The 15,948-nt window shown below is 45.3% G+C and overlaps 1 protein-coding gene across 7 annotated transcripts in view; it reads right to left on the bottom strand.

The window, feature by feature from the left end:
- Positions 1-15,948, bottom strand: part of LOC139101239 (uncharacterized) — a 212,343-nt gene that overhangs the window by 139,387 nt on the left and 57,008 nt on the right. For 4 of the 7 annotated variants that reach the window (XM_070654270.1, XM_070654269.1, XM_070654272.1 and 1 more), the window contains one exon: positions 5,112-5,187. The exons of the other annotated variants lie outside the window; for them this stretch is intronic. In XM_070654270.1, the coding sequence (XP_070510371.1) occupies positions 5,112-5,181 (70 nt within the window). In that variant the 5' untranslated portion in view covers positions 5,182-5,187. The remainder of the gene's footprint in view (positions 1-5,111; positions 5,188-15,948) is intronic. 7 annotated transcript variants of the gene reach the window in all.

Below are 15,948 nucleotides of genomic sequence, written 5' to 3' on the forward strand. Positions count from 1 at the left end.
TTGGCGCTACGGTGGGGGATTAATGATGGACCGAGCGCGAGCACTACAGTCGAACATAACGGCGTGCGCCGGCGAGTCATAGCGCAATCATAATTAACGTGGCGGCGACGTGACTTAACAGTGATCGGGTATTAATACGATGGTTTCGATTACTTCGATGGCGCACAGCCGGTGCAAGCCCCGTGATCACGACCCGGCGCCGGTGCGGGCATATAGTAGCCGAATTATTACGGTCGATTCCGTACGATCGCACGAAGAAGACGGGATTTTGCGGCTTTCACGGAAAACCATTCATCCCGCGAAAATAGCCCTTCAAATTTGAATGCGAGCTGGATGCTCGGTCACGAGGATCGCCCGGGCATTATCCTCCGATAACAGGGAACGGCTGTCGCCATTTAAAAAAGTTTGTCGCGTAAAGTTTCTTTTTTTTTTTTTTTTTTTTTCCCTGGTACATACATACTTGATATATATACTACATACGTCTGACAGGCATTAAAACCGAGTTGTCCTGTTCTCGAATAAATTTTTATGCAACGGCACGGCCATTCGATCGAACATTTCGGGAATAGAGCGCGCGAGTGATTATCATTTCCGATATAGATTCAATTCATTTCGCATGAGCAATTCAGTTGAGCATGGTCCATTAAGCATTCGGATAAATCAAGGGTTTATTTAGACGTATCTTCTGGCACTCGATGCGATATCACGAACATGCGGTGCGTATTATACACGAGAAATACATCGCGGTATTTAGAGAAGCATCTAATTATACAACGCGATAGCTACGCAACGACGGTATAACCCCGAATAATGGAGCGCTAATTACTTGTCATGAGTATAAACGAATAAATCAACAGCCCCGTCGTTACCCGCGAAGCAAAAATAAGATTCTTAGCCGACTCTCGTTACATTTTTTTTTTTTTTTTTTTCTCTCTTTTCGCAGGATACACGCCGTCCGATTTCAAACTTCACGTAATTATCTTTCATTCCCCGTTGCGTTCTACGTCACGAAATCCAAAACTTCACACTCACCGGCGTAATTTCTTCCGAATCAAAATGTGCCGCGTGTGACAGGTAATGGCAAGAGCCATTAGGAACTAACACGTTGCAACGTAACGGTTGATGTAGCTTATGACGCCGGCGAGAACTGCAACCCGCATGGTCAAATTTGGCGCACTCAGGTTCACCGTGCGGTTCGAAACTACCCACTCTCATTACCTCTCGCCGCAGAATGGACTAATCTACAGTGTTACGCGAATTGTCAAATCCGTCGCCAGGCGCGCAGCGCGAAATGGCCAAAAGCCCGCAGCGATTCAAATCGAGGGTAAAGAAAGCGGACCTTAAGAAGACCGTGCGCGGGCCCTCTCGCCTCCTGCGAAAACTTTGACACAGTTGCGAGAAAAATTCGAAAAATGGAACGGAATTGCCGGAAAGGAACGGGAACGTCTATAGATAATCGGGGCACAAGGCGGGGGAGACAGGATAGAAAACGACGAGGGAGGAAGAGAAAAGTTGAAGCCAGGGTAGTCGCGATGTTGGCGGAGCTTTCTCTGATTTCGGAAAGTTGGATAACGGCAAACCGAGCGTAATGGCGCCGATAAAGACGCCATCGTCGACGACGACGTCGACGTGGAGGCGCGCGCGAAGATTCGATTCTATCGGAGCTGCTATTTACTCTTCAGAAGCTTTGCCGCGTATCCAAGAGTCTACGTGCTTCCTCGCGAGCTCGCTTCCCTCTCGCCTCCCACGAGTTTTCTCACATCTGACGATTATAATTGTTCACCGGTGGTAAAAGGCGCGCCGAGTTTTATGGGCCGATAAAGAAACGACGTCGCTACCGCGTCTTACTTCGCCTGCGACCTATTCGCTCTGTTTCTACTTATAGTCGCCGACCATAGAACAACGGACAGCTACTACTAGCGCGCGGGCGCGTTCACGGGCGTGCGGACAAGTGTCCTGGGAATTACCTATTGTTTTTCCCTGCTCCGGAAACACACGGGTGCCATCGGGAGCATTAATGCCTCTCGTAATAGAGGGAGGCACGTAATACGAGCCGGGTACGCGGCAGCAGATGCTCGCGCGTAATCCTCCTATATAGTCTAGCGCACGTTTCGAGAGCATCGTCTCTGCACCGAAGGTGGTGAGCGAGGTTCGACGCCACCATGACGCGCACACGCAAAGTACACGGGTGTAAGGTGCATTTCTGCGCTCGTAAATGAAAGAAAAAATACAAGAAAAAAAAACACGTAAATTTAAAATCTTGGTTTCTCTCGGCAGATCGCACAATGGAATAATTTCTAATTACTTTCTCTTATTGTATTTATTTAAAAGTCTAAATTTATGGAACTATGTACGCAATAATTAATTAATTAATTAATATATACGAGTAGTTCAGCACGGACGAATTATCTAACCCGAAAAATGTCGCGTCTGGAAACTTAATTGGTTTATTCCGTCTCACTTTTACGTCGGGAAAAGGCAGCGGGTCAATAAGCGGCACGTCGGAATCGAGAAACCATAACAAATTTCAATCTGTCAATAGATACTACTCCCGTAAGAGCTTCACCGCGAAGAAGTCACGTTCGCTGATCATTTTATGTGGTATAGCCAGTATGTTTTTATTTGAACTGGGTCACTGCGAGACTGCCGGCACTCCAGGAAGTACTCGTAGAACTCCGGAGGCACTTAAACATCACCGGCGGTGCCGGGGAGTTTATTGCGTCTTTGACACCGAAGTGCAGTCGAAACCCATCGTCGTCGTCGTTGTCGTCGTCGAAACGACGATACGCGGCAGCTGCTGCTGTAATGTCGCCTCGGTGCAACCTTTCCGCGCCGCGTACGAAGAAGAAAATTCGACGAATCGAACTTGTCGTTAGCCGCCGCGTTTACTCGATCGCGCGAGTTCTCTCGTGACCCGGTAATTCGAAAAAATGCGAGAGCCGCTCCTCGCGAGCAACCGCTCCTTGTGTAATATCGCCCGTACGACTCCGTAGGGCCGAGTTATTGATCGAGAATTATGTTGCGCCTCAAGAGAGATAGAACGAGAGAGAGAGAGAGAGAGAGAAAGTCGGAGTAAATAATAATTACACGAGAAACGCAGCTGCTGTAACCCGTTTTCGGAATTGACGTTGTGATTTATTGCATTTTCGGGAATAACGCGGCAATTCATTGTAGCTTCCCCCAAACTAAAATTCAATTCTGGAAAATCGACTCAACGTCAAATCGCTATTTATACAGATAAACGCGGGGATTCGCTCTTTGTTATTCAGCATCCGTGCACGCGGCGCCGGGGCCCTCTTTTCGATCCTTCCCCACGCCCGGAATTTTCGTTATTATCGTTGCGGTAAGTAAAAGTACTTTTGCCTGGGAATTTTCCAGGAAAACGCTCGAAAGTTAGAGTGCCGGGACGAAGTAGTTATTAAGACTGTCTCGAAAACGCAAACACCTTACGCTCGAACTGTAAACGCGTGTGCAACGACCTCGCATATACGCCGCCGCTCGTCTCGCGCTCCTCAGCTCCTCGTTCTCTCGCGATACGACGAATGTGTCGCAAACTGGGTCGCCAAGACGATTATCTCCTCGGATGTAACTGCCGGTAAGGGATAGGTACGGGGCGTCATTATTACGCTCGAGAGATTCCGCGGAGTCTTAGCCAAATCGAGTAGGATACTTTCGATTGCTTACGGCCGTCTATTCCCGAGAGTTATTTCTACGAGACTTCCTGCATTGTTGACTCGCGCTACCCGCGGTACACACGCCCGCGATAAATCCGCACCGGTATAAGTTGCCGTTCCGTGAGAGCTGCGCCGCGCAATTTCCATAGCATGCTTTTACGCGTGTTATACGTCGAACATTTTATAGAATAAAGTTACGGAGCGACAACGTTGAAAGCAATACAGCGATGAAAGGGAAGGAAACACCGGTTGGGTTTTCGTGACCGAAAAAAAAAAAAAAAGAGGGAACGTTACATCTATCCCATTTTTATTTTGATGGAAATTTTCGAGCCTCGCATTTCGCACGGCGACTGGCGGCGCATTTTTTCGAGAATTTAAATAAAATCTTAAATTCATGAAAAATGTTGAGAGTAATAAAGAGATTTGAATTCCACGGAGGAAAAAAAAAAAAAAAAAAAGAAACCGATGCGCGGAGCTTGCCTCGAAATTTGTAATGATGAGAACGAAGATGTTTGGAAGAGGCTCGGAGGCATTACCGAATCGACGCACGTGACCGCGAGCAAGGATCGTAGCCGGCGAAGAAGGTGGAAATAAATGTTATAACGGAAAAAGGGTGACGGACGAGGAAACGGCCGCGCGAGGTGAGGAACCGAGCGAGAAAAGAAGGGGAGGGGAAAAAAATATCCTATGAATTCGTGAGTGACTACGGATATCACGTTCGGTTCCGCCTGGCGGAGATTTTCTACGACTTTGTAGTCCGCGGTATCCGAAGTCCGTTTGCAAGTTTAAACCACACCTTGCGTGGTACGTGTCGCAAATATATTCCACGCACAGGGTACAAAGATTTCGCGCGCACGTCGCATCCCTATCACCGCCATAATTTTATAGAGCGAACACCGCCAAAAATCTCAACGCCGAGGTCCCATGATTATCCAATCTACCGGCCGTGTGCATTATTTTGTTCGCAAAAATACTTGAATAGCGTAAAAATGTTTTTTTTTAGAATATTATTACCATCGCGCAAATATGATTCAAGTTTTCTCCTTTTCCTTTTTAATTGTCTAAAAGTTCTTCGAAGCCTCCGCGATTTAAATGTCAACGCAGGCAACTTGTGCATTTTATTAAGTTCGTAATCCCATAAGTATTATCTCTATACCCTAAATTACAAATTTGGGCGGGAATTGGTACCATTAAATGTCCCCGGTAAACGTAATTCAAAATGTGCCGGCGTAATTAGTGGGCTACGATGAAAACGCATAGATCGTACCGATTAAATATCTACGCCCGAATTTATGCCCGATTTTCATGCATAGCTATCGGAAAACGTAATTACGCTTATGACATTTAATGCGGAATTATGTAATTACACATCGAGCTTTGTACGTGCAGTAAATCGCGCAGTGCCGCGCGGGTCAAAAGCGGGCAATCATTACTTACGTCCAACGGTTATTTGATCATCCAGAACATATTTATCTCGACTCCGTGATCTGGCGACGGTGCCTCTCATCGATTTCTGAAAAAAAAGAAAAAAAAAACGGAAAAGGTAAAGCCGACGGTCAGAAGGGTATCGATTGACGTCATATCGAGTTTCATGCAATAAAGTGAACGCGCGTTGTCCGGTAAAATGATTAAACATTCAAGTATCGAAATATCAAGCGTGCATATTGCACGCGTGCGCGTGGCAAAACCGCAAATTGGATGCATTACCGCGAACGAGTAATCATTATACCTTCATCGTTTCAAAGTCCAAACATGCGATGATTATTATTCAGTTAATATACCGGAGATATTTGAAATCGTACGCGCGATTCCGTAACAGTTTCACGCGCGGAGAGCAGCGGGGTAAATAAAACTCTCCAACGTTTGGCTTTGGATTATGGCGAATCGAGGCGGAACGCAACACACATCCGCGGCAGGAGCGGGAGTCGCGCGCTACGCGCGAATCCGTCGAATGTATATCGACAATCTCGTTCTCGCATACTTTACAAGAATACTTGCAGGATTCCAGCGCGGCGGCGTCGCGACGCCGTGTAGTACTTCGGTGAAATTAAAATCGATACTCGCGGAAAAGGGGGTCGGGGGGAGGAAGGGGGGGAAAGTGGGCGAAGAAGAGAGAAAAATGGAGATAACGTCTGGATTTTACTCTTCCCGCCCCCTTCGCGTTTATAAAGCCGTGCAAAATCGCCGAAGAAGGGAGCGTTTGGATAAATAATCATTCTGCAGAGTGCGAATCTTCCGCATGGGGCGGAGGGGGGGGGGCGGAGAGGGAGGGCGCCGTCCCGATAAGGTGGGCGAATAACGAAGTGGAAGAAGCGAGTCGTAAAGCAGCGGGAATAAATAGTCGAGCGTCAAGTCGGCGACCGAAGTTTGCGAGCGCGCAAATCCTGAGGGAAGTCTTGAACAAGAATTCCGCGTGATCATCCCCCCTTTTCCCCTCCCTTTCAATTCCGTGCATTCTTCGTATAATTATTTTATCGCTACAAAACAGTGTCCCTATACTTTCGGAAGTCTACGGCTCTGTCAATATACCGATCGTTCCTTATCCAGCAGATAAATAAGTGGTAACTTATGTATAATGCAAATTTTTTTTTTCTCGCAGCTTATAATAATTATTTTTACGTTGCGTTTCTAGAATATGCGGACGTGCAATATGGCACTATATAACCCGAGTGGAAATTTATCTAATTAATCTTATTTTGCAGCTGGTGATTAGATCGCGCAGATTAAATATATTTCTTAACTAGTGACGAGCTTGGTACTAGCCATAAATTATAAAAAAGTTTTTATTATTCAGTGACTATCTTCAAAAATAAAGTTGTCATTTAAAAAAGGAAAAACAAAATCTGTCTAGTGTCGATCGTCTATTCACTGTCCAGCGCGGACCATGTTTCTAAATAGATATCTAAATGTTTTTTCGCCGCGCACTTGTTTACTGTTGTGTTCTGACCTTACGCAAAGCTCGCTCGACTGCCGAATTCGCCGGGCAAATCGGTTCTCACCGCCCGCCGTCCGTGCGTTCTCCACCTTGCGAACTTGGAGCGCAAGGTCTGCCGGCTGATGTAAACACACACACGTACTCACACTACCGCGGCGGGTAGCAGGAACCGGCTAGCCCGGTGTTTTCGACAGTCGAGCGTTGCATAATATCAGCTCGAGCAGTAGACTAGTACGCGGTGAAAAAAACATTTAGATATCTAGCTTTTCTAGCTCGTTATTAGCTAGAATTAATTATCCGGTACCTAGCACGTTTTGAGCGTTACATTTCTGGCTCAGTGCTGGACAGTTTTACTAGACAGCTACGAGATGAACCACAAATTGGCTGAGCTAATTATTAGGTAACGACGGGAATCAATTTCCACGCGGGAATAAGCTTTAGATATTCTTTTCAAAAAAAAAAAAAAAAGGAAAAATTATATATTCGTGTAAATGCTTGGCGAAGTTGGCTCGTTGATGTTCCCTTGCTTAAGTGTCCTACGAAGAAAGTTGAGCGAAATTCTGAATGGTGGAACGAAGATGCGAAGCCGCAACGCGCGAGAATAAGTGGCGGAATGCCCGGTCAAAATTTACGAGCAATACTTCCACACCGGAAATTCTCGGAATATTTGCGAATACCACCGCGTCTCCGAAATCGCAGACCACATTTCGTGTACTCAATATTGTTCTCCCATTTTTATCGGCGCGGCAGTGTTCATATTTTAAAAAGCTTAAACCGCAACTTAATTCAGCTTAATGGCGATATTCCAATTGGCAGCAACGCGTAAAAATTCACACAAAAAAGTAGAAAAATCCAATTTAAAGACAATTAAATATCAAATGTCGTGAAATTCTATTTTTTCTTTCTTTTTAATATTTTCCGCCGAAGAAGAAAAAGGTTCTCTCGCCAAATTCCGACAAGTTTTTACTCATCCGTCGTCTCGCGTTGATCCCATAATTTTTATATTTACACGTAACTATGAAAACATTTTTCCGAAACGAACTACTTTCGTTGCGGTACCGACGTATATCTTTTATGAGGGAATCCCCTGCGTGATGTCCGCCGCAGACGCGATATTCATACAAATAACGTTCAGTTCCTTGGCCGTCGTGGAATTCACAAGGCGGGCAAAGCCCGAGGATCGGTGAATTGAGAGACCGGCAATAGGAATAAATAACGGAATATACTCGACGCGACAATTCTGGTTTATGACTAATAGGATATTCTGGGGGGAATCTTGAATGTCGATGTTCATACGAGTCCGTCCCCTGCGTTTTGCCCGAAAAGTTTTTTTTACAAATACAATTCTAAAAGTGCCAAATGGCCTGTTTCAAAAAAACAACAAGAAAAAAAAAAGCGAACTCATTGTAATAACTTATTTAATAAAATTTCATTACACGAAAGCTCAAGAAGATCAACACCGCCATCATATTTTACTTTCGCAAAATATAAACCAGTAAAATTCCCAAGAGAATCATATATAACTGAAAGTTATTTGCCAAATAAAAAAGCCACCGTTTTCCTTCAGAGAATTCCTGTGTTCCGTGAAGCACACAGTTCCAGAAATGTTGCAGCGGAGCGACGCGACCCTGTAAACGACGCGACCGGCGCCGCTGGCCAAATTCCGGCCGCAGGCACTCCGCGCGCAAAGTAGCAAGAACTTTCGTTCCGAAGATTCCATAATTTCCCACTTATCGCCGACAATAAGAGCAACGCGCTCGGACCGACAATAATTAAGAAACAATGTTCGCCGACGTGCACCAATTGCGTAAACGCGGGAGGGGGAGGAAATAAAAAAAAAGCAAAAAAATAATATTTACGTTAAACTCGACGAACGAGAAAAATATCACGGGGGGGAAAAATAACGAAAACGCAGCACGCTAACGCACATGTTTGCGTTCGATTCTTTACGAGCTCATGTAAGCTACGGAATAATATCGTACGCGCATAGAAAAAAAAAGAAAAAAAGAAATCTGAAATCGATTTATTCGTGTCCGATATTGATAAGAATAAATGTGATACTTTTATTTAAATGATCCGCAAATCTAACCCCGAAAAATCTAGCCCGCAAAAACGTGCCGCGAGAGGCCCTGACAAAATTGCACGGAGCAATTTCGATTTACGGAACGCTGAGTTCGAAGTTAACGATTCGTTGTTAAAGATCCAAGGCAGCGTGGTGTCTTGGAGAACCTAGGCGCTTCGCGCTTGAAGAACGTTTGTGACAAAATAAATTCAACTCGAACGGCGCGCCGTTAATTGCGTTATTGAACCGTATTACGTTGCTTCTTTCAGTCAACCTGTTCTTAATTAGCAAGCATCCACACTCGTCGAAGGCGATGGCAAGGGGAACGAGAGGGAAGGGAGGTGGGGAACAGGGGAGGGGGAGGAAAGAGACTTCGTTAATGAAACGCCTACGGCAACGTCAAGCGCGAAGATGCTGAAAACGTCGGGCGGAGGTTATCCGATACGTTGTTGTAAGCCGGGAGTATTCGCGAAGCTTAACAGCCTGACAAAATGGATGGCATATTGAATTCGTCACATACAGAAGTGTATGTTTCACACGCGCAAAAAACAGCGGGCTCCTGTCGAGAGCACTATGGGAAAACGATCGCGTAGTAAAAAAAAAAAAAAAAAAAAAAAAAATCAAGTGCTCCTATCCTCGGCCGAGGGATCGAGAGATCAAACATTTCGATTAACAAAGTGCTTGAAACATCAGATGCACAAGCAGTTATCCGCGTTTGATGGATTTAGCTAGAAATTCAACCAGCACTTGAGGCGATTTGCACGTCCCTATAAAAACGTTCCGCGTTCATTTTAATCGTAAGCTCCACTTTATCTTCCATGTACGATTGAATTTAAATGATGCGCGAGAATGTGTAATATTTAATTACAAAGCTAAAGAGTGAGAGAAAGAGAGAGAGAAAGAAGAGAGAAAGAGGGACAGACGTACGAATGAAAATAGAGTATGGTAACTTTTTAAATATTAACCATCGTCAGGATTTTCAAAAAAATACTCAACCGTTAAAAAATGTGAATTCTTCAAATATGAATTACATGTTAAATTGCGTTTATAAATATGCATATAAAATAAATTTATAATGATAATTAAAATATAAATGCACATAAAGATATCATTTATCGATAAAATATTTAATTACAAAGAGAATATTGAAATATTGTAATAACAAAAAGCTAAAAGAGCGTTGCTCAGTGAACCTAACATTTTAAATAATAATAGTACCATGTTAACGTCGATACACTATTTTTTTTTTCATGTAAATAGGGCGTGAAAATTATTGTAATGTATTCAAAGTTTCTCTTCGACAGAAATATCCGATGAAAAAAGACCGAATGGCACTTGGTTTAGAATTTGAGAAAATTTAGAAGAGAAACGTGAAAATTATTTTAGCTGCATTATCGTTCTAATTTCTGCAAAATAATTTGTATAATAAATGTACGTACAAATGTGGCGGAGCCGGTCACGAAAGTAATTAATTTTTCCGTTTTGAGAGACACGCTCTTGCGGAGAAACGTTCCTCCATTCGCAGCCGACTTTTATTTTTCTTCTCATTTCATCCCGACTCTTACGCGTCGTTTTCTATTTTACGCGGGAGTGACAGCGAAAAAGAAATAAAATACCGAATGTAACCTAAGTATTATATACCGAGGAAAGAGGAGAGAAATTCGCTGGATGATGGTAACGCGAGCTTCGTCTTGAAAATAGAGCCTCAAGACGGAGTCTGGGAGTTATAATTGCCAACGCGACACTTCCTGCCACGAATAAAAAAAAAGAGGAAAAAAAAAGCAAAAAAAAAAGAGACTAGAAGAAAGGGGAAAAAAAAAGAGGACGGAAGAACAGATGAATGAAATGTTCCGTAAAAGTCTATCGACACGCATTGTGCATGTCGACGGGAAATATAAGGATGACGGTTACATGGCGGAGAATAAAACCGCGATAGAACCGTGACGAAGAGTCCGGCTTATTCGATATAGCAAGGACGAACCAATTGATCCCTTTCAACATCGACCGTCGTCCTCCGTCGCGCGCGCGCGCGGGACAAGGGACGAAAATAGGGTCCACCCTTTGCTCTCGTTTGCGCGATCGTGCCGGCGACTGTAATTGCCCTCTTCCGGATCGAGCCGACGTCCGACCGTAGTGGCTTTTACGACGGCCGATATGACCGGTTTTACGAGTTTCCGTTCGTATCACGGGGGGGGCTAAGAGGACAAAATCAGTCGCGGAAGCCGTTAAACCGCGAACGAGCTAAACGCCGAGCTAAACGTGTCGGCCGGGCGGCGCTACGTCAAGGAGAAGCGCGATAATTGATACCTGCTAGAGATAAAACTTTCTATATCGCGGGCGTGTTTACGATCCGCCCTTGCGCCTTTTATGTTTCTTCCGCTGATGCAACGCACGGGCTACAGAAATGGCGAAGATTGTACTAGAGGCGAGAGACCGCGCGAATGCACCGAACGATCTGCATTCGAATGTCCCAGCGAACGTTATCTTCTTGAATCGTCGTAATATTTTGGAAGAGGCAGACCCTTTCTTATACCCTTCGGTGTTTGTTAAAAAAAAAAAAAAAAAAAAAGAAAAAAATATTGGCTTTTAAACTCATGTCACGCTCATATTTAATTTCGGCCCGTTTTGCGCAAAAGATAGGCATCGTGCCTCCATTACATAAAAAAAAAAAAAAAAAATTGTTGGTACGCGAGATAACGCCCGGCATCGCCCATCTCTACAGACATATTCGGTCCACGATCTGCCATGTTACATACTGTGTCCGTCCAATTGCCTGCGCCTCGTAGCGAACAATATTTAAAAAAAAATAGAGAGAGAAAAAGAAAGACAGAGAGACAGAGGACAGAATAAAGTGGAAGAAAGAGAGAGACAACGCGCAATCGACATTTTACCGACACCTGTCAGACGGAAAATAACTCTTGTCATTGTTTTGGTAGTCAGCAATAGTGCCGATTCTAAAATTGTTATATCATAGATACGGTATCGACTGTGTAACTCGGCCGTCGTATCTCGTACGACTGTACGTGATGAACGAATTTTACGTCATACGCGTTCCTGATCGCACCGGAAGTCACACATGCCGAAGATTAAATTCGCCAGACACGCGGACGACGCCAAATCGGCCGATGTCTAAAAATCGCTGGCACCCAAGGCGCTTTCATTTCGCCCGTCGTAGAAACGATAACGTCGTCAGTCAACGACAGCTGTCTCGAATTATATATATTAAATAAAAAACTCGGATGTTCCTTCTTAGCAGCCGCTTCGCGGAAAAATCGGAAGGATCAGGCGCGAGCCTATTAAGTTTCACGCGTTAACAATAAAAGACAAACATCCAAGCGAATCCGGAACAATCGCGGAAAACTGTCCCAAGAAATATATTGCACCGTGGAGATTGCGCGGTATTACTGATAGCGTACCTCGAATAAGTGCATATGCACCACATAGCGCACCTGGGGCACATTTTGCACCTTAGATTATATTCAAAAAGTAAATGCAAAGCTCTACATGTGATGCTATATTTCACAAAAGCGGCGGGGGGGAGGAGAGAGGGGGAAGAAAAAAATAGGTCGCCGCTCTTATCTCGAAACACATTATAGGTATAACCTTTTCAGACATGACAAATGACAATAATGGACGGCTCGCGGGACGGTAAGTGAGGAAAAACTTACGGGAGGCAATGACGCGGATTTTTCACGTAGAGATACGTGCCTTCCCCACGGAGGCGACCCACCGCGAAGACTCACGTCGACGCCGGGTCTATCAAATTAATTGAAATTAATTAATTGGAACAAGGTCTTAAGTTCTGATGGAAATCAACGAGCCGGCTGCCTTCCGACTGATGTTTACAAGCGTAAACATCAATTACGTCCGATGGCAATTACCACCTTGAGAACCAATTAAAGTGTCAATTAAGACGAGACACGAAGTACTTAACGATATTGTACTTAGGCGACCAATTGTGGCGCGCGTGCAGGTCGCAACGCGAAGCTTGCATCCCTTCTTGGTCGTTAATTGACGCCCTGATATCGCTCTTTACGATTACGCTCCCTACGTTAAATCATATATCAAATTGCGATACGTCGCGCCGATCGCATTCTCTTTTTTTTTTTTTTTCTTTTCTTGTCCTTTTTTTTTCGCCGCGAGAAAAACGCTTCGCGAGCGTTCGCCGGCTGAATTTATGACCACCTGAAAGAGAACTATCGTCAATCCACTTTCTCTTTATTACCGTATTATATTTCACGGTCAAATATAAATACTATGTTCGTGGCAGTTCGAATATCGAAAATGTCACAGTCATAATATTCCATGGAAAAGAAAAAAAAATCCTCCCACCCCTTGACGGAAAAAAAATTTTACCCTCTTTTTCCGTGTTCTCTCTGTGTCGACCTTACGTCTGGAAAAAGTCATATGTACCCCTGTTACGTAAACCTGGAGCAATCTCGCGTTGTAATATTTTCTCGAATACTTTTCTGCGTCGCGGTATGCTTAATATCGAAGCCGCTGCGGTATTCGGGCGCTCGAATGCCAGAAAACATTTTTTTTGTTTAATTAAAAGAAATCAGGAAGGCTGAATTAAATTGTACAGGAGTTGGGTAATAATAGGTCGTATTATAAATATCGTAACAGCCCGAGCGGGGTATATCTCTCGGAGTGATATTGACAAATCAATTTTAGCGGCGAACATCGCTAGCGAAATATAAATTAAAATACTCCGTTAAGTGACAGATAATCTAATAACGTTAATAACCGCTGTCAAAAACTTGCCGGGGGGAAATAAAAAGCTTTTAACATTATTTGGCGCATCCGCGGTAATATTTCGCGTCGCGAAGGGAAAATGTGGGAATCTTTTTCGCCGGTTATGCCCGAGCCCCGGACGGCGAGGGTCGCGTACGACGCCGCACTCAAAATGCAGCGATGATTGTTTATGTCGGCGATTTAATTAAGCTCAGTGTTAATTCAATGTACGTGTTCGGAACAGCTAACGAATCACGCATCTGCGTGCCGGATTAGCAGGCGCCCCGTGCCGCCTACCCTCGTGACTAAGAAACGTGTATCGTGTACATGAATATGGTAGTAATTAACCACGATTGTGGCGACAACGCTCTCAAAACATGCAGCGCATGCGAGCCGCTGCGCTTTATCGACGCGAATACTTATGCACGCCGCGTTTAGTCCGCGGGACGCATCCCTCTTTCGCGCCGCGGTTATTCAAACCAACAGAGATATTTATTCCGGCGAATCGAGAGGTGAATCGACGACTCTTTTGACGAAGCCGCGCTCGGGATACGCAAATGGGAAACTGCTTTCGATTAATTTCGTATAGATATTATTTTAGTATCGTCCGGTATTTAGTATGACCGCTGTCATATTTTTGATATCGACGGTTTAAAAAAAAAAAAATAAAAAGAAATAAAATTAAATCAAATAAAATTAAATAAAAACCGCGAGAGGAACAGTCGAGGGAGTTTTGACGCGGTACGCAAATGATATGCTTCTCGGTTTCCGAGCGACGCCGTATCGTCATGTACAACGTACGAAACGTAAATATCTTGCACAACGGGTATCAGTTTGGGAAGCACAATCGCCCCGCTGTGTAAGTCGAACGGTGCTGCGATGCGGACCTCGAATTCGCGTTACTCGCATAAGCCGGGCGCGAGGGCGGTGCCAGTAGCGCGCGATAGTCGAGAGTAACTACATCTAATAATAGTTATCCCTCGTTATTCCACGCTTATACAGTCCAAGAGTATACTGACAAAGTAAACTACTGCCAGGTGTCGAAGTACGTCCTCGTTAGCGGGTTTACAGCCAGGTCACCATTGTGTAACCACGTAGCGAGCGTCGCATGCGGGGCTTGCTTGGCGAACGTCGCGGGCGCGCAGCAACGACGATATTATCTTGGTAACGACCGAGCGATAACGAGAGTCTCTCTACTTTTCTGTCCGGTCCGTGCCGCGTGCCTACGTAAAGACTAATCCGCCGCCCGGGCGTTTACGTGACGACTGCCCGCAAGTCTTTTGACATCTCGAATCTTCGCGCGCGCTTTAACGACGCTATCAACTCCGCTTTAAAATTATTTCACGCTGTCGTGCTAGCTACCGAACTATCCTCGTTTTCACTTTAATTTATTTTAATTTATTTTTATTTTTTTTTATTTATTTATTTCTTTTTCGCGACAAAGATTTCGTAAATTTTTTTTTTTTTTTTTTTTTTTTTCCTTACACGTCACAGCGTCTTTATAATAAGAGATAAAAATAAAGCAACTTCGATCGATTGAATACAGAATATCCTGCCACGTTATTCGCGAAAGGTGATGTCAATATCCTACGGCGACCGTTGAGCGGCTCGGGCCGTCAGGTGCCAGAAATCCAAACGTTTCCTTAAGCGCGTACTATGGCAGCTTTGTGCCGCTGCATCGAACGCCGTCCGTTGAAGGAGAAGCGGCCGCTAGTTTCAGTCCGCGATGCAAATTCCGGGTAAATAGCGTAGCGAAACGTAAGATGGAGAACGGAATGGGAGAGGGCGATGTCGCCTCGACGAGAGCGAGACAAATGGTGAATCGATGCCTCCATTTACTTCGACCCACCGCTTTCCTCCCCCGCGTCCCCCCGCCCGGGGTTCTCGCCGTGGTAGCGCCTCGCTTGCTTCTTCGTTGTCGCTACCAGGGCGAGGGTGACGGTTATTGTTAGTGAAAATCTGCCGCGAGCTTCCAGCATGGCTTGGAGGAACGTGCCCTATACCGCTACCCTACAGATTTCGCCATGCAGGACTACGTCTGAAGCGACCGAAGGAAAATTTCACGCCGGTATCGGAGGGCACCCACCGCCGCCGCCCGCCCGCCCGCGACGTCAGCTCCATTGTAGCAACTTGATTGGTTTGCCGCTTGATACGATACACACCCGGCAAGAGCCTCGCGTCATAACCGGCGAGACGAGCTCTCCGGCGGCTGCCACGCCGCGAGAGAGAACCGCCGTCGCGATGCGCTTCAGCGTTACCTTCGGCTGCACCACGGCCGCGCGTCGTCAAACGTCTCGTCAATCGTCGCCGAGTGCGATCCGATTACGAAATTCAGTCCACGGCGCCGTTTCCGCGACCGGGTATTACTCGCGTACCGCGCGCGAAGACGATTTAACACCAGCGTGTCGCGCGCAGACACGTTGCGGGCGCATGTTTATCGGCCGGGCGGTGGCGATGAGATATGAACGGACGAACTCGCGCGTAAACGTGAGAGGTGTTTAACCACGTGCCCCCGTGGATGGCGAAAGCGAATATTATATATA

This window comes from Cardiocondyla obscurior, linkage group LG03 (genome assembly GCF_019399895.1).
Source record: "Cardiocondyla obscurior isolate alpha-2009 linkage group LG03, Cobs3.1, whole genome shotgun sequence".
Classification (NCBI taxonomy): domain Eukaryota; kingdom Metazoa; phylum Arthropoda; class Insecta; order Hymenoptera; family Formicidae; genus Cardiocondyla; species Cardiocondyla obscurior.